Raw genomic sequence first — 18,763 nt, forward strand, 5'->3', positions numbered from 1 at the left:
TCTCTCTCAGAGATTGCGCAGTGAGTTTATGACGCAGCAAAACCTCTCTACCTAACTTTAAAATTTACGGCGCTTAAGGCACCCGATTGACACTAACCTAATCCAACCAATGAGCTGGTTCTATCTCGCCCAGCCAATCAAACGACGTATTCAGACTCCAGGGGAGGTGTTTTGTTTTCCTGGATTCCGCTGGGTTCGTGTGTGATTGTCTGTTTCGAAGATTGAAAATCAAAAGAGGTAACGCAGTCAAAACCGGTCAATAAAAACGATTAAAAGGGATCTTAGGAGTACGGTTATACAAATTAAACGTCAAAGTAAAGTTGCACGATGAGCTTGTACCGTATGCGCGGTTTATTAAAATATTTAATCTCAAGATTGGCGTTCGATTAGCGTGATACAGAAAATCACCACTTCTGTAATTAGTGTTGTAATTTTGTAGTGCTGTATTCGTAAATGTTTGCCTAATATTTTAAAATCGACGAGTTACGATTTGTTTTTGAGAAATTGGTGATGATACTAAATCGTTTGCGAGCATCCTCTGTGCGGTTTAGTAGGTGAGAATTGCGTGATTAATTGAATGCGGTGGGACATTTAGTACCGTAGGGTGCAAAACTGAAAACCTACTGCATGATGTTCTGACTCTGAAACGTAAAGGGACTAAAATCACAAGGTTTAAGGCAGGAGCTGGAATTGTGGATAGCCGACCTTAAGGAACGGATGTAATCCATGGAAAACTGCAGTCTCACCCTTGGCAGGAGCTCCTGGTCTGGTAGTATTAGAGGCGTAGCTACTTTGTAATGCTGCAAAGGAACAAGTAATAGGTTTATTCCATGCTGAAAAAAAGAAGAAAGAGAACACAACGTTTCGGCCGTGGAGCCTTCTTCAGGTGTGAGAAGGCTCCACGGCCGAAACGTTGTGTTCTCTTTCTTCTTTTTTTCAGCATGGAATAAACCTATTACTTGTTCCTTTGCAGCCTACGAATTCTGACGCAGCTCCCCCCCTGAACTGCTACTTTGTAATAGCAAGATACAGCCCTGCATGTCTGAACCAGAGTCTCTGTGGACAGAAAATGTTTATATAGATTTCAGTGTATTCTGATACAGACCGCTGTGCAGGCTGTATAATGTCCTCAGAGCAGAGTTTACTCGTTTCAGTTTTTTTTCAGTGTTCGGTGCAACAGAATGTTTACAAATGGATTATTTCCCTCCGACGTTCATAAAACGTTTGCCAACACGCCCAATTTTATAACCTTTCATTTTTCCCAAATATGAAAACAACATAGTTTCAGCGTGGGCAGTTCTCCCTTCTCCCTCTCAGTTTAGCAATGCCGGGAGATTGATCTGCTGCCCCTGAATAAAAATAAAAAGCTCACAATTTTTACTCATCAGGAAACTTTCCATCTTTTTCATGGAGGCAACCTTGAAGTCCTGTGATGTTTGTTTCTCCCATCTAGTCAAGCATGTCTTCGGGCGCGCTGTTTCCCAGTCTGGTGTCTGGGTCACGGGGGTCTTCCAGTAAGTACCTGGTGGAGTTCAGGGCTGGGAAGATGACCCTGAAAGGCAGCACTGTGACTCCTGACAAACGTAAAGGCCTCGTCTACATCCAGCAGACTGACGACTCTTTGATCCACTTCTGCTGGAAGGACAGGACCACTGGCAACGTGGATGATGTAAGCAGGCCGACCTGTTGCTCGCAAAAAATGTTGGAACTGAGAATCATTTTGGACCTTGGAAAACTTGGTGGTTTCTGGGAGACAGCTTGTGCTTTTAACAAGACGGAAATTCAGCATTTCATGAATCCCGATCTTACCAAGACTTAGTTATTCAGAATGGCTTTTAAATTTCAGGATCCTAGTAATCTTGACAGTTGTTTTTAATCTTCTGTGAAATATTTCCCATTTGTGAAACCAATTTACAGCTTTGCGCTGAGATGTATTAGAAATTAGTCCATTGAAAAAACCTCTTTGAGCACAACATGTTCACTTCATTCAGCCACAGAGTGTGGATATACAGAGTGTGTTCTGTTATTATTTGGCCTATGTACACTGACTATGTAAACTACTGTAAGTTAATATCATAATGTTGCAATGCATTTCAGGATCTCATCATTTTCCCTGATGACTGTGAATTCAAGAGGGTAACTCAGTGCACTACTGGCCGAGTATATGTGCTGAAGTTCAAGGCAGGATCTAAGAGACTGTTCTTTTGGATGCAGGTAAATCGGCCTCATTTGAGTCCCAGTATGACTGGGACTTGCCCTTCCTTGTAATTTCTCATCACCTTGTTCACACCATTTTATTAGATCTCAGATAAGAACGTAAGGCTACAAATAAGAGGAGGCAGTTCGATCCATTTTGCCTAAATTTGGTTGCTAATTAACAATCCAAGGACCTTATCCAGCTTTTCCAAGGAAATAAGATTCAACAACATGGCTAGGTTTTTTCCAGGCCTCTTGCAACCCGAGGGGCCTCATCCCTGTGTTGGCGATTAGGGAAAATGAGATTGTTCAGATGTGGCCTTCTGCAGCTCTTTGGACCCTACGTGGTGGACTATACTGTTAATGCCTTTTTTAGTTAGTACGTAAACCAAACATGTGAGCCTTCTGTTTATAGAGCCTGTTCCATTTGTTCCAATCTAACAAATTGTCTGCATTTCACTCAGAATATATAGGCTTATTTTCTTTTAAAAGACTTTCAGTGCCATCAAATCAAAGTTTTAAAAAGAGATGTTGTTTTCCTGTTTGCTTTATGACTCTCCCTCCCTCTTCCAGGAGCCAAAATCCGACAAGGATGAAGAGTATTGCCGTAAAGTGAATGAATACCTCAACAACCCCCCGATGCCTGGGGCTCTGGGGAGTGGAGGCAGTGGAGGCCACGAGCTCTCTGCTTTAGGAGGTGAGGTATAAAGGGGAGAACTTCTGATCGAGGCCATGAGTTACAGTACAATCTCTGATTGTAACAGTAAAAACTGGTATGCACTTTTAACAAAGTTTTAAATGTAAATATACATTTATATTTATATTTATATCTATAGCTACATCTATATTTATATTCATATGTGTCATATGATTTTCTGTGTACTGTTCTGTTCTAGTTTGTTCTTGTGTGTCCGGACTGTGAGTAACTCTTGTATTGTATGTATTGTACTATTATTATATAATTCATTACACTGTGGCTGTGTTGTGTGTGTTAAGCTGCTGTTGCACTGCAATTTCCCTCACGGGATCAATAAAGTATCTATCTATCTAAACTTTAACAGGAGAAGGTGGCCTGCAGAGCCTTCTGGGTAATATGAGCCATAACCAGTTGATGCAGCTGATTGGACCAACAGGGCTTGGAGGACTCGGTGAGTTTCTCCATTGTCTTGTGAATTTCCTAGTAACAAAACATCTCGTGAAGTTGCTGAACTTGTTTTCAACTTTACCCACAGAACGAGAACAGTTCATTTTTTTTTCGTGGTTGGTCTAATGCCTAGTGCATCCCTGCTGTGTTGATCCGCCTTTAAGCTGGAGGAAAAATGTTTTCTCTCCAATGCTAATGACATGACTTTGTAGTAGTTCTTTAAAACTTTCCATTGTAAAGTGGGTCAAAGGTTTAGCACCAGTGAAATTCCATGTACATTACCTCATTCATGAATACACATGACTCAAAATAAAGGGTTACAAGGAATTAGTCTTATTAACTCTGTTACATTTTTGGTCTTGAAGCTGTGAAACTTGTTAAAGCTGTTTTCCGTTGTCAGGTGGGCTTGGTGCTCTTGCTGGGCCCGGGCTGGCGAGTCTGCTGGGCAGTGGAGGGCCGCCCACAAGCAGTTCCTCCTCCAGGTAATAAAATCCAGGAGGTTTTTTATTGTATAACTTGCTGACACGAAGTAAATAATGGCTTGACTGAAACCTTGTTCACACCTAGTTATTGCAGCAGAAACACATGCACAATGTCGTGAAACTTCAGATTGTGGATTCAGGTGTTAAAATGTGTTCAGTGAATTATAACCAGCCAAAGCATTCTCCTTCAGTGTTGTGGTGTTACAAATAGGCAGTGCCCAGGGCTTTGATGGTCCAAGTTCCACATCTCCATTTAAAATGGAGGCTGTAAGAAATGGCATCACCTGCTTGTTTTGACGTTGATTTTGAGAAACTGCCTTGCTTTCAGCTCCCGCAGCCAGTCTGCCGCTGTCACCCCATCCTCCGCCGCTTCTGCGACACGCATCAGCTCAGCCCAGGCTCCCGCTCCGATCGCGCCAGCGGCGCCCTCCACCGCGTCCCCCACCACCCCTGCGCCCAGCAGCACCGCCGTCACGCCCCCAGCTGCCGCCGCCGCCGCCAGCAGCCCCACACAGCCCATCCAGCTCAGCGACCTGCAGAGCATCCTGGCTACCATGAACGTCCCAGCCATGGCTGCAGGCGGACAGGGGGGTGAGTGTCAGGCTGGGATTTCAGATTGTGCTCGCTGGTGCATTGCCGTGCTCCTCTGCGTCATATGGAAGGGTCACGAGGCAGCAGTGTCATCATACTGCACAGTGTTAAAAACAGCCGATACTGCTGACTCATCGCTGTAATGCTTGTCGCACACGTACTGCCTGTGTGGCAAGTCTAGTCTGACCGGAGATCAGAGCTTCCTCTGGTGATATCGCACAGTACACCTCATGCTTCATGATCTTAGACAAGCAGCTAGGGTGGCCATAAACATAAATGCGGTATCAAATGAAACCATCACCCATGTAGAGAGAAGGATTGTGCAATCTTAGTTCCTTTTTCTCCCACTCCCATGTATGTGCATATGTATATACTAATGCAATGATGCTGTGATGTGGTATGTAATACTCTTGCCTTGGGTTGTTTTTCAGTGGACCTGGCCAGTGTGCTGACACCAGAGGTCATGGCTCCTATATTAGCTAATGCTGAAGTGCAGCAGCGGCTGCTGCCATACCTACCTTCAGGAGAGTCTCTCCCCCAGACTGCAGAGGAGATCCAGAACACGCTGACTTCGCCGCAGTTCCAGCAGGTCACTCATGCTCCACCCCCTGAAGCCTTTGGTTTCACTATAAGACCAAGTACTGAATTGTGAAGCACTGACCACAAAGGCCAGAAGTCTTTTTTTCCCCCCCACATTTGTAGTATATAAATACAGGCTTTAAAAGGCCTTTTTATAGAAGCTCAAAACTCCATTTAACCATCTGCTTTTTGATATCATTGTCTGCTTTAAAGGGGGTCTTTGTTTTGACAGTTTTGTCTTCTGTTGATATCTTGTAGGCTATGAGCATGTTCAGCTCGGCATTAGCTTCAGGACAGCTGGGTCCTCTCATGAGCCAGTTTGGACTGCCCACAGAGGCTGTCGACGCAGCGAACAAAGGAGGTGAGTATCTGCTGCCTTCCTGCCTTACAAGATCTACAGGTTTAGGGGCATCAAGTGTGTTCTGTGTGTTCTTACATTAGTATTACAAAAGCGTTGGACAGTGCAGTCAGTATTCATTATGAATCAGGGCATTGTTGGGGATTAAAATAACTCTGAAATTGGCTTTAGAAATCAGAGCAAGTGTCCAATTATTCTTGGTTATTCAATGGGAATGTAAGGCCATTATTTTAAAGTGACCATAAAATGAGCATTTAATTAGATTATAAGAGTTTGGCACCAAGAATGTACTTCAAAATCTTAATTGACTAATTTTAAATGTGTTCATTTTTCTTTATTGGGGAATGTATAGTTTCACAGTTGACGGATGATCTTTTGATCTACAGATGTGGAAGCATTTGCCAAAGCAATGGAAGGTGATGGTAAGGCAGAAAAAAAGGAGGGGGACCCCAAGGACAAGAAGGATGATGAAGAAGATATGAGTTTGGATTAGGTATCGCTGATGGTATCCACGCCTGCATCCCATTATTACATGCTAGGGCTTGCGAGTCCACCCATGTGTGTCTAGAAGATTTACTTCATTGTTCTTTATAAATGTTCCAAGCTTGGCGCAAATAAATAGTCTTCAAACAGCACGAAAGATGTTTACATTGTTTTGTAAATAGTGAAAATAGTTTACTTTGGGGGGGGGGGAATATTATTGCTTGCAAAAACTATGACATGCTCTTTCAAGCCACAACCTTAGAGACACTACACCATCCTGTTCCTGGCACAGAGCAGGAAATATTGGGTTTTTGTGCTTTATTTATGCTGAAGGCAGTACTACTTAAGTAACATAACCATTATTGTAACCATGTATGGGATTGTCCTTGTTATCTAAAACAAGTTTTATTCATTTTAGAGTGTTATAATAAATGCATTGCTAGTTCTGTCAGACTATGGAGAAAAAAAATGAATAACAGACTCCATATTTTCTTTGTCACAAGGATTTTTATTTGGACGATTTGGATAACCACAAGTTTATCAACTCTGTACTCTTAATTTGGGAATGGCATTTGATTTGATTTGTTTCAGGTTGAAATAAAAATGACATATAGACCAGTCTTTCTTACCCTCTCCTATAATATTATCCTATTATACCAAACAAACAAAGCAATATAAATTCACAATTAAAATACAGCAAATAGGTGGCAGTACAGGGCTTAAGTGCAGGTGTGGACCTGGTGGGAGAAAGGCAACAAGTTTAACGGAGTCACACCAAACAAAAGAAGGCAATACCCAGTTTGAGCAGCACTGCTTTTTGTCCAGTTCATAATGTTTCAGTCCTTCTAGTCTGGCACATGAAATATTATTTTTTAAAAGCTAATGTTCTGAATGATCTCTGAGCTGCCAGACTTAATAAGGATTTAATTTAGGATAACTGAGCGCTTCAAACACAACTGCAGTTACAGAGAAGAGAATAGCCACAGTTTTGAAAAAAAAATGTCCCATGTTCCTAAGCCCGCCCCCCCCCCCCCTTTTATTTGCATAGGTTTGATTAATAGTGTAGGTTTGAAATCTTGAAAATAACTTCAGTGATGTTCAGAATAAAATTAAAGATCAATAAAATTATAAATATTTAAATTAACCTATGCTTTCAAAGAGCCCCATCACCCAAGCGTGAAAACATAAAAATCCTATGAAGAAGGTAAGCATTTCCATATTCATACAACTGGACATCCTTTAAGGCCAACTGCACCGTATATAGATACTGGCCTGGATAAATCTATAGGGAGCTGGTTCATAACAACTCTTCTTATGCAGCCGTGGAACGAGGGCATGGGAGAAAGTAGGCCAGGAAGTTTAACTGTATCTGGGAAAAGAAAGAAAAGATGACTTCAGCTAGAAACCCAGCTGCTGTATGCCTTGTAACTTAACCTACATGACACCTGGGCTATCAGATACAACCTGTAATTAAACTCTTCATTGGAGAAACATATCCTTCATGTGCTAAATTTCTACCTGGCAAAATTGAATACAAAAGATGTTTAAGTATCAGTTTCTTAAAGCTGTGTGTTGATAATTGTGGAGGAGGCATGAAACCATGCAATTAATATACAAATAGCACTTTTTTTAATTTTACTTTCCCAGATCTCTCTACTAATGAACCTGAAATCATTTTTTCACATGTATGGCATATGAGTATAGCTGGACAGTTCAATTCATTTTAGTGAAGCGATTCATTTAATTAACTGAATCAATTAAAAAGATTCATTCACTTTTTGTCATTGGATGTCCCAATTCACTTGAATGAAATAGTACTACTAAAGCTGAGCCAGTGAATGACTCAATTACTGAGAGGGGGTTGAGTCAATGAATAATACTACTACTAACTCTTATATTCAAAAACATAATTACTGAAATGAGGCTGACTCATTTCCAAAGCAAAATGGAAAATAATATCCAATGTAAAACTAATAGTCTGGACATTAGTTTTTTAACGTGGAAAGATAGGATCCCCTGAGACCCTGAATTAGATGAAATGGTTAGAAAATGGATGGATTAATTACATTGGACTCCAGTTTAATTCCTCTCTCTGTTCTCTGGGCTCTGAGATTAGAACGGAATTATTTTCTCGCTTGGTTCAATACTCAGTTCGTCACTCTGAGCCGATTGACTTCATCAAAAGAAAGACATTGTCCGAGGGAAAACTGAACCAATACATTTGATTCGCTCAAGTGATTTGTTCACAAAGAACAGAATCAGTGGCTTGTGAACTGCACAGCTCTAAGAAGGAGTGATGTGACGTGAGGTAAACAACAGCTGCTTGGTATCCCACAGAAAACTACAAAATCATGGTCTGAAGAAAAAAGCTCCCACCCTCAATACCCCCTCACCTGGCACGCCTCCTAAATACGCCATCGCTCTAGTCCGTGAGGAAAGCGATCCTCGCGGACCAACCGTGTGATTGCTTTCCAAGTCCACATCCAGCTGGATGACGTTGTTTTTCTTGACAACTGAAATCAATCCAGGAGAGAAACATTTCTTTAAAATCTGCCCAGCAAGATTGGAAAAGTGGAATTGGAGAATTGGAAAAGAAAGAATTGGAAAAGTGAGACTGGAAGCCATGACAAGCTATGTTGACTACACAGAGTTCATCTTCATTTTGTGTTGCATGTGCGTATTAATAATCTAGCGATCGGACGAGTGCCTTACTTGCAATATGGTGCCAGTTCCCATTGCAAAGGGATTCCTCTGGGATCAGCGAAGCTGAGAACGCTCCTCCACCATTATCGACCGTGAAAAGAACCTGTGCAGAATGATGCATGCAGCAGATTTAATTTTACATTCTTTTTACCGGTTTACTTTTTTTCATAAAATGTATTTTTCAAAGTTTTTTTGAAGAACTGGCCCTAGCAGAACCTTCTGAGACCCAAACCCATGACTACACCAGAAAAACATTGAGTTCCAGATCTCAAAGAGAAGTGAAGCAATCATTTGTTTTCCCCTAGCTGAAGTTTTTGGGTTCGTAACACATCAGTTTAGCAACATCTGAACTATGAACTACACAAAATGATCATGCAAAGTTTCTCCCCATTTTAATTGTAATAACAACATTTCTCCAGCAGGTGGACATGTCACCTAGGCATCCACTAACAGGCCTGTGTATGGAAGTTATCTTTTAGAAAGTGATAAGGCATTTGGTTTCAACTTGTTAACACCCACTACTCACAATTCTACAGCATACGTGCCTTTGGAAAGGCTTGGTACAGTGTTACTTTTATATTTATATTGATCTTTTGTATATGCATGTCCCACATGACATATTCTTTGTGCAAAAACACTTTTGCTTATAGGAGATTAAGAGGAGTTTACCTCGCCGTTTGCCATGTAGAGGGAGACAAACTGTCCTTTATTCTTTCCAATATGAAGCAGCAAGCCTGTGCTGGTTACAGGCTTGACCTCCAGTACAACCTCAAAGTCCTGACCAGTTACAAAGGAGTCATCTGGAAGGAACAGCATACAAAACAATTGTCACATTTCTGACTTTCAGACAAAATTAAACAACAGAGGTAACAGGCAGGAGTTCGACCTATTCCCAGTTATCTCCTTTAATGGTGTACCGTCAGCTCATGATCCAAACTGATGCAAGTGTTGTAAAGCTAGGGCACTTGGTTTTCGATGCTTACTTTCATACCTTTAAACATCCCCTCTCTCCCAGTTATAAGTGGAAAAACCGTTCTTTTAAAAATGACAAGCTAATGCATGCTGTTTTCATGCAACATCACAGTCACTCAGAGTTTTGCCTCTTTGCTCACTCATGCTGAAGTACTGATGGTAAACATGGAGTGTTTATTTTCACCAAGTTAAATTAGGTGTCTGTTGGTATTCTTTTGTTTTAATGGAGAATACAATATTCACCCTCTAGGTTTTTAAGGTCATTTTTGTTCAGAAGAATAAAATGTTCACTAAATGAATCTAGTGCAGACACACTGAGTGCTGATTACTATTTAAAGGGGGTAAGCAGTTGGACAATGATTGCTGGTAAAGAAGTGTGCTATGTAACTCATAATAAAATCACAATAGGAGTAGAGTTTGTCCCAAAGAGGTCTAGTAAAGCATGATACCATGAGAGAACAAGGTTAATGCATGTTAAAACTGCAAAAATATATTAAAAAACCTGCAGTGGCAAACTTTGGCATGGGACGTCTTAGATATACAGTAGATTGAACTACATAGTTAACAACCAGTGAGCTCCAGGCTTTCCTATAGCTTTTATAAGCGGTAAACAGCTGTGAAACAGGACCAATCAATATTAACTAATTAATTCAGGTTATCAGGCACTTGACACAATGCTGTAATGTCATTTTTCTGTGGCGGGAAAAATAATCCAAGCTTTGGATTCTAGCACTCATTTTAATTACTGGGGTTTTTGCGCTACAGCAAGCAAGATCTTTTTTGACTTGAGTCATAACCTATAGGAAGAGGACCACAGGAGTTGTCATTCCAACTGCAGTGATGGGTATTGCAAAATTTACCAAGAGTGAGATGCCCCCCTTCGCTGTCAAAGTACACCCCTGGCTGCAGACTCTTCTCATAGCAAGGTACCACCCCCAGTGAACGGGAGGGGCGATCCAGGGGCACGTTGTCCAGCTTCATCCCCTTGATACAGCCCACAAAACCGCGCCCCTCAACCTGGAAGCAGAAAGACGATCACCTCCTCACAAAAGCTGCTTCACCCCAGTTGTAACATCTCCTACAGAAAACGCTGAAACTAAATGCGCCTGATGTCGTTAGCAAATGGTAATACAGTATATGAATATAACTATGAAACAAGTAAAGGTTTCTGAAAAGAAAAGGAAAGAGATGCAATTTGGCTGTGGAGCCTTCTTCAAGTGCCTAAATCCAGGAAACTATGGATCAGTTTTCATTATGTGCTGTACAGCACTGCTCTGTGGTGCAAACTCTTTAATACACTCTCGCCCCCAAAAAATGGTTTCACACATTTCTGCACATAAAAGCAAACCCTAAGTGTTTGACAGCTTATTTCAGTTTCTTAATGATGCGGACACTGATGTATTAACATTACAATAAGTTTTGTTTTCTACTTATTAAAGAGATCTTTAAAATAAGCATCTCTTCATTTGAGGATTTTTTTCTGGGAATGATGATATAGATAACACCCAGTTATAAAAAAAACAAATTATTTTAAGCAATAATAGTAGTAGTTTAGTTGTAAACTAATAACTAATTCAATTGTAATTTGTGTAGTGTTTCTACATGGTCTATAGCTATAGCTGCTCCACATTGGCAGCACATTGGCTTATAATGTTAACAATCCCACTTACAGCTGAGAGTTTCCTGCTTTTTCCTGCTGGGATCCCACCTACGTAAAAAGGTGAGCTGAGTGACATCCTTGCACCACCTGGAAGCCTTTTTGATTGAACATCCAGTCCATCAGTCACAATGCGGACTTTATCCTTCTCTTTCTTGACAAACACCTGAAACAAGCAAAAATCAATCAAACAGATTAAGTCTTACCTACACCTACCCATGTATAAATTCACCACATATTAAATATAGTTTGATTTTGTGGTTTTGATTATTAAACCAAATTTATAGCGGAATGTTGATTAAAGCTCAATTCCTATGCATATTTACATTTCACTTTCAGGCTCTTCCTTGCATTTTTTGGTGCTCAGTTACACTTATATAGCGCTTTTCTGGACACTCCACTCAAAGCTCTTTACAGGTAATGTGGACTCTGGTTAACCACCACCAGTGTGCAGCCCCCACTTGGATGATACAACAGCAGCCATAGTGTGCCAGTAAGCTTCCCACACACCAGCTCTCAGTGGGGAGGAGAGTGATGAAGCCAGTTCACAGATGGGGATTATTAGGAGGCTATGATTGATAAAGGCCAGGGGTAAATTTGGATAGGATACCAGGGTAACACTCCTAATCTTTGGGAAAAAAAAAACACCCTAAGTTTTTTAATAACCACAAAGAGTCAGGACCTCTTCTCATCCAAAGTACGGTGCCTTTTGTACAGTATAGTGTCCCTGTCACTATACTTTGGCATTAGGACCCACACTGAACACAGGGTGAACCCCCTCCCCCAAATGGTTCCACTAATTATAACGGTTCCATTATTTTTATTTACGGTAACCTGTAATGAACCTTCAACCATTAAAAAAAAATAGTAAAGAAAAAGTCAAACAGATCATATGTGGCTCCAAGAAAACTCACTGTGTGCCACAGTCCATCATTGTAATTCTTATTGCTTCTGATTTCAGTCTTCTTCCTTCTTCCACCATCTACCATCAGGACGAAGTGCCCGTTGACCACAGACAGAGTCATGACATTGTGCTCCTTCTCTCCGGAGATGTAGAGTATCAGACCATCCGAAGAGTTCAGATGGATGTCCATTGAAAAGTGGAATCTGTTTGATGTTGAGAAAGTTTTAGATCTGCTTAGAATACTAATGTAAGCAGTCTGTACAAGGTTAACCCCTCAAAACGTCTCAACGAGAAGATGGATGAGCTCGTACACAGTACCTTGTCTTGAAATCCACTGGAGTGGTGCTGAATTCTAGATGGCTTGTCATGGAACCACTGAACTGCAGCCCTGCTGTGATGCGTCTAGGTTGCTCTGTCTGGCAAGACCCCCTCACACTGCGATTCCTGGGCACATTTAAGGATGCCTGGGAATGCACCTAGTAAGCAGGATTAAACATGACAGTAAGTGGGATAAAAGGCATCTTGCTGACTTTTTATTCACTGCTTTATACACTGCTATAAATACCAAATGATAAAAATAATACACTGCATATGGACCCAGTTTCTCATAACACTACAACTGCAGTAAACACATTACAGAATTCTGAATAAGATAAGAGAACCAACCAATATCATTACTGAATCACTACCACAAAACTTTCACTACTAAAGTAGTAAGTACTTTCTAGGTTGCAGTCTGTGTGTTACATTTTTGCCTATTGTTCTTTTAAATCATAGTATCTCAAGAGGGCAGGGAAACATTTTGTTTTGTTTTAGTTTCAATAATAAATATGCTGAACTAGTTTACCACTGATCAACAATCCACATATTTTTTCAGATGTTTCACAGAACATAATTCCTTAAATTGCATGCACATTTCTATAACAAGAATCACTTTTCTTGGTAATGTTTGCAAAGCAAACCCATCACATTACATGCCCTGAACAAAGAGAGCTTAGACACTGTGGCATTATGATATGAATAAGATAAATATGGGAGAATCTGAAAACCCAACATCTTTGCAGATGATATGTCATGGACTGTGACAATTAATTTAAATGTAGTGTTTAAGCAAATGACAATAGCACCATGTGTCATACAGTACTTGTGAAGAGAAGACCACAACTGGAAAATTAACAGTTGCAAAGTGCTTTAGGTATCAATTAAGTAAACAGACTAAACTGTCTTATATTGTGTGTAACCTGTCTTATGGTGAGACGATATCGTTCAATACCATGAAATTTAAATAACTGACATACGTGCAGTACATACTAAACAGAGCCGGGGAAGTTGTGCTCCAGTTACCAGGATGAATAAATGGGGAAATCGCCTCCCTCAATCCTCAACACAGAGAGGAAAATCCATACAGAAGGGATCTGCATTTTATCACAGTAAGGTCACAGCCAGTCAGTTTTGGGCTGTATATGTTGTAAGGCAGAACAGGAACTCTCTGACTTGTCTTACCTTAGAAGCTTTGTGGGCTCTTGGAGACGCCCACATCGACAAGGGCTTCCTCCTGTTTGCGCAGTTCAAAGACACGTTTACGAGATGCGACTGGAGCAAATCCACCACCTCTTGCGAGATTTGATTCCTACAAACGAGAAAATATTGCTTTATTCCTTGTTCGCCTTTCACTATTTTTTCCTATTACTGTAGTAACACATTAGCAGCTATTTTCTGTTCCGGAATATTTTTTAAGCAAAAAAAGCATCCAGTTAGTCAGTTTTTATTCAGAAGGTGGACAGCCCATCAATCTTGCTTTGAGAAAGGACCCTCAAAATATTTGCACTTAAAGTGAACTGCTTGGTTCTTACATTCAAGATGTTAAAATGATTTTGGTTCTTCTACTATTTTCCTTCTTCATCTGTGTCATAGTTATGAAATATCTGCTTCAAATAAATGTTGCCGTGTGTTATTTTAAAAATCTTGGCAAGGATGTGGAAAAATACACTTTTATATAGCTTACTATTTGAAAAAGAAAGCACCATCCTGCCCATCATTATCAGTAAAAAACAAATGTTATAATAGGTATAATAAAAGAAACACATTCTTAACTACTTCTGCATTTGGAATGAGAAATAATAAATGATATTGTTTCTGAAACCAAACGAAGAGCAGATTAAGGGGTTTCTGAATGTAGCGGAGCAACTCGTGGCCCCTATTATCTCTTTAATTTCCACTGGCAGGGAGTCTATCGGACACATGACGTTCCTCACCGTTTGACAAAGAGGTTGCTGATGCACCCTGTGAGGTTGGGGGCACTGCTGGAGGCCGGGGAGCCACCGAGATAGAAGCTCCCCAGCTGTGCCTGCCGGCGGTGTCTGGACCTTTTTGGCTGCACAGGCCCAGTCTTCATCAAGGCATCATCCACATAGAGAAGCAACCTGGGAAACAAGACACAGTTAGGATTCACAGAGGATGCAGCTGCTCTAAGACCATTACTCTGAAACGACGAGGTACAAATTGATAGAAATCTAAAGCACAAAAATGCATGGCATACATTTCTTTTCTATTAAAACCATACCATGCGACTTACCCACTGCTGTTGCTGTATAAAGACACATAATGACTACTGTCGTCATTATAGATCATTTTGCTCCTTACTTCAGCATTGACTGACTTTGCAACCACAAGCCCATTTTTAAGATAGACTTCACAGACTCCATCCTACAAAATAACAACATCATTACATTTGATACAGTATATAAATGTGTACTGTATGTAGAACCAAGTCAAGACTTTTAGAAACAAGGTCAACAGTATCTACACATATCAACCAAGAGAAGATAATTACTGTTTAGTACACAATGGTCAGACAAGTTAGGCCAGCAATCATAAACTACAAAACTTTAAATTGCATTTTAATCTTAATGAAAAGCACTCATTAGCACAATTATGTAGATGGCTGTACTATCACTTATCATTGTTTGTTATTTTTTATTTCAAATGGTAATGCTTTATTATATCATTCTACATGATGCACTCTGGGATTGAGTTGTAGTTGACTGAAATTGTTAGATTATACAAAAAGTTATTCTTTAATGTAAGTTGTTCTGGAAAAGGGTGTCCAATAATTCATTACAACAATAATACTAATGGGAATTTCAGTGTAGCATAGAATGATTTTGCCTCATATTCCTGCAATAACATTAATCAGGAGAGTCACCAGTCTACCTGCTAGCTCCCTGTTCTCCCTGACCCCACAGTATGTACCTGAGCCTCATGATAAAACATAAGTCCATCTTTCTGGCTTGTCCTGAAGCCAAATCCGGCGTAGAAATTATCCTGCAGACTGGGGACATTTTCCAAGGAGAGGCCGAGGTAACCTTGTCCAGAGAACTCTGCCCCCCGCACGACCTAAAGGACATGAAGGTAAAAGAATGATTTTCAGCTTCAAAGATCTTTTTGCAAGGTTATGAGATGCAGGGTTTCATCTACTCTGCCTATTCCAGAAGCACAACACTGAAGAGGGAGCTATTGTATCGAAGTGACTAAGATGTGACTCTTGTGGTGGTGTCACTTCCCCCATAACTTACAGTGGCCTTGAAGTCTCTTGAGCTAAAAAGATTACCTCTGTGCTGTTGGTATTAGCTGTGCATCTCATGTGCTGAGACACACCTCAGGAATGGCAGATTGAATCCTGGCCAGGAAGAGCACATGTGCCATGCAATTGTTCTGATTGTTTCTCATATTTAAAGTTACAAATCAAAAGCTAATTACCATTATAATGAAGCTGGCAGCTTGGATTTACAGCAGTGTACTGCTTTGTAGGAACCAGGTTGTTTCAGTTATTTACAATTATTTTACAAGTGCTTTTAAATAACAGTTCTGGAGCAGAAAGACAAACTCACAAGACAAGTCATTCCCTTGAAACAGGCAGTCGCAAACTCACCAGCAAGTCGGGGGAACACCCATAGCTGACCCCAGAGCTGTTTGTTCGTTTGAGGTCGACATATTTGCCAAGAGCCTTGACGTTCCTGAGGCAGCCCTTGAAGGAGCCCCGATTTGGGAATAGTGCCTTCAATCTGAACAACAAGAAAATCCCATTCCAGAACATTACAGGGAACCTGATATTTTGAAGTCAACATTTTGTGATACAATAGTTTATTTTTTACCAGTATCTATCCATCCATTTTCTTATCACATAATCCGATACAGGGTCACAGGGGAGACGTCAGTCTATTGCCGGACACACTCAGACAAACACACTCACGCCAGGGCCAGTTTTCCCAGAAGTCAATTAACATACTAGCACGTCCTTGGAATGTGGGAGAAACCAGAGCACCCGGTTTCTATTACCATTATAAATAATTAATAATATATAATCATTTTTTATTTATTTATTTTTTTGGAGCCGTGGTGGCTCAGACGGAAAGGGCGTCTAGCTCCTGACTGGAGGGTCCCAGGTTCAATCACAGGTAGGGGCAAGTGATGGAGCTTGCTCTAATTCCTTCCAGACAGCTCCCAGGTCCACTCAGCCTGCTTTCCAAATGAGTACTGGGAGGTCTTTTCAGGGTAATAGGCTGGAGTGTGTTGCTGACCCCATTACCTGCACCTCCAGTGTCAGATGGTTGAGAAAAATGGTGGCCCATTCCCCATGGTCCTTTATGGCCGGAAAAGGGGACCTACTACCTAATTTTTTTCTCTGTCCAAATTACATTAATTCTATAAAAGAATTTTATTGAATGCTAGCAGAACTACAGTACTACAGAGTTGAAATTTAAGTGTCCTTTGAATAATCGAAAGAAAACCAGACTGGTCGTTAAACCTACCCCTCTGGCATCTTGTCCTGGGGGACTCCGCCCAGGTAATAGAAATAGTTGAACTGCGGGAAGGGCTCATCAAACTGTTTGATGAAGATGCTTGCTCGTTCAATACGGACAATCACTTTTGTGCCGCTGCTTGTCTGATGGAGGATGATCTCCAGCTGAGAAAAAAAAATGAAAGGTTTTCAGAAATCCTTTGAAGGAGAATGGATTGCTATTACGGTCATCTTTACAGGCAAACCTCACTCCTAGACTTGAAATGTCCGAGCTGCAATATAATGGCAGTGAATGTAATTATATTTATAATGTTACTTTGGTCACTATCGCTCTCGATATAGGAACAGGAGTAGGCAAAATGGAGCAGGCATACATAAAATTAATTCCCACCTTGTCATGAATTTCAGCAGTTAAGCCTTTCCAGGAAGTAATGCACAAGCAAATAACTTTCTAAAAGCACTAGAGCAAATTCATTCTTTATATTATGGTGTTAACTAGTACTTTATAATGCATTTCAACTTTTGAGAACATTATAATGCACATTTTAACACAAAAGTCTAAATTTTAGAGCCAATGCGATACTTGGATTGACCACACTTTATTAAGTTTTCATATGTTATTGTACTAATATGTAATATGTAATCACTGTACAGGTGATTTTCAGTACAAAAATTACCCAAGAGGTGTGAGGACGCAGTGCTTAACGCTGTTAGACTCAAGAGAATTCCGACTAAAATAGTAGGTTTTTTAACTCTAAAGGCAGGAGGAAATGAACTTTGCTTTACCTGTCTGGATTTGCCATCACTGATCCGGGCAGATTTGTCTTTTTCTGGCTTGATGTCCTGCATTCCTCCATTGAAATCATAGTAAACCTTTAGCTCTCCATCAACAACTGCTAAACAGAGGAACTGGTCCTGATAGAAAACAGATAAACCCAGGTCAGACATGCCTGCAAAAACAACACTTGGTACGAATGCGTACACTGTAAACAAAATAAAAATGAAGAAAAAAGCAGCACCAGACTTTATTTGTGATTTTTCTTAATTTAAGCTCATTATTTTTTACATCAATTGTCATGTTGGTAATCTTTTGACAGAAACAGATCACTGGGGAAAGGCTCAATTGAAAGTACCTCTTTCTGAAACAAGAGCAGGACAGCATTGTAAGACAGCACTTTGATCTCCTGCTCAAAGCGCCTGGTTGGGCCACCATCAGCTCGGAAATCAATCTTGGCGTATCCAGTTCCATCAAAGTGGGCCCCATCATCGACCCACTGCTCTGGCACATACTTAGACCTGCAACAAAATAATCAAAACAGTAACAGCAGCTCCACCATGATATAAAGAGGCTGAGGCATCCAAGTCCCATTCAAATAGCATTAACATAATGTACAGTACAACATAGGTCACTTACCTACTGATCTTTGCACCTTCCAAAATGTCACATGCATCAAAGATATTCTACCCAACTGACAGTTACCTTGTGATCTTGCACTCATTTACTGAGTGGTGAGGAAGTTTTAATCAGATAGCGAGAGTAGCTGATCACTGTATTGATTACGGCCGGGAGAGACAGTGCAAATGAAAGGAATTCATTATTTAACAGGTGATGCCCATTACTTTCTTGTTGCTGCGTTACTAAAAGGAGCAATTAAAACACTGCATAAGATAAAATAAACTGTTTTGTTGCACATATTAATGAAGGAATAATATTTGGTTTAGCAAAGGTTTAGTCTTTGGTTAAGTCTTGATCTCCTTTAATATCTTTCTGTTTAAGGGCAACTTTACATGGATCTGTTTTGAAGTAGAGATCACAGCTGAAAGGTGAATGAATATCGCTGGGTGTTTTCTGGAATTTTGAATGACAGCTGATTGGCAAAGGAAAATGATTTA

The 18,763-nt window shown here is 40.5% G+C and overlaps 2 protein-coding genes across 2 annotated transcripts in view; one reads left to right on the forward strand and one right to left on the reverse strand.

Moving 5' to 3' along the window:
* The first annotated feature begins 173 nt into the window (after positions 1–173).
* On the forward strand, positions 174–5,990 carry adrm1 (ADRM1 26S proteasome ubiquitin receptor). The gene is made up of 10 exons (XM_088937198.1): positions 174–237; positions 1,454–1,669; positions 2,098–2,214; positions 2,770–2,893; positions 3,258–3,344; positions 3,741–3,822; positions 4,151–4,413; positions 4,845–5,002; positions 5,251–5,353; positions 5,737–5,990. Exons 2-10 carry the CDS (start codon positions 1,460–1,462, stop codon positions 5,841–5,843), a joined length of 1,251 nt encoding a protein of 416 aa, XP_088793324.1. The 5' UTR covers positions 174–237; positions 1,454–1,459; the 3' UTR covers positions 5,844–5,990.
* Positions 5,991–6,320: 330 nt separating this feature from the next.
* The window catches only part of lama5 (laminin, alpha 5), an 84,557-nt gene continuing 72,114 nt past the window's right edge, over positions 6,321–18,763 (reverse strand). Inside the window, exons 65-80 of the mRNA XM_088937197.1 lie at positions 18,004–18,166; positions 17,657–17,785; positions 16,881–17,035; positions 16,001–16,133; positions 15,322–15,465; positions 14,645–14,775; positions 14,325–14,492; positions 13,573–13,699; positions 12,388–12,545; positions 12,080–12,272; positions 11,179–11,331; positions 10,369–10,525; positions 9,206–9,336; positions 8,546–8,639; positions 8,227–8,346; positions 6,321–7,202 (exon numbers count right to left, since the gene is read on the reverse strand). Of these exons, the coding sequence (XP_088793323.1) occupies positions 7,054–7,202; positions 8,227–8,346; positions 8,546–8,639; positions 9,206–9,336; positions 10,369–10,525; positions 11,179–11,331; positions 12,080–12,272; positions 12,388–12,545; positions 13,573–13,699; positions 14,325–14,492; positions 14,645–14,775; positions 15,322–15,465; positions 16,001–16,133; positions 16,881–17,035; positions 17,657–17,785; positions 18,004–18,166 (2,305 nt within the window). The 3' untranslated portion in view covers positions 6,321–7,053. The remainder of the gene's footprint in view (positions 7,203–8,226; positions 8,347–8,545; positions 8,640–9,205; positions 9,337–10,368; positions 10,526–11,178; positions 11,332–12,079; positions 12,273–12,387; positions 12,546–13,572; positions 13,700–14,324; positions 14,493–14,644; positions 14,776–15,321; positions 15,466–16,000; positions 16,134–16,880; positions 17,036–17,656; positions 17,786–18,003; positions 18,167–18,763) is intronic.

The sequence above is a fragment of the Atractosteus spatula genome, chromosome 19, assembly GCF_055471065.1.
Source record: "Atractosteus spatula isolate fAtrSpa1 chromosome 19, fAtrSpa1.hap1, whole genome shotgun sequence".
Taxonomy (NCBI): Eukaryota; Metazoa; Chordata; class Actinopteri; order Semionotiformes; family Lepisosteidae; genus Atractosteus; species Atractosteus spatula.

What these genes read in the sequence shown, in the direction of transcription:
- adrm1 (XM_088937198.1), top strand. Translation starts at nt 1,460, where the DNA reads ATGTCTTCGGGCGCGCTGTTTCCCAGTCTGGTGTCTGGGTCACGGGGG. An exon ending in CCACTGGCAACGTGGATGAT is followed by an intron (nt 1,670 to 2,097) that starts GTAAGCAGGCCG and finishes AATGCATTTCAG; the next exon opens with GATCTCATCATTTTCCCTGA. An exon ending in GGCTGCAGGCGGACAGGGGG is followed by an intron (nt 4,414 to 4,844) that starts GTGAGTGTCAGG and finishes GTTGTTTTTCAG; the next exon opens with TGGACCTGGCCAGTGTGCTG.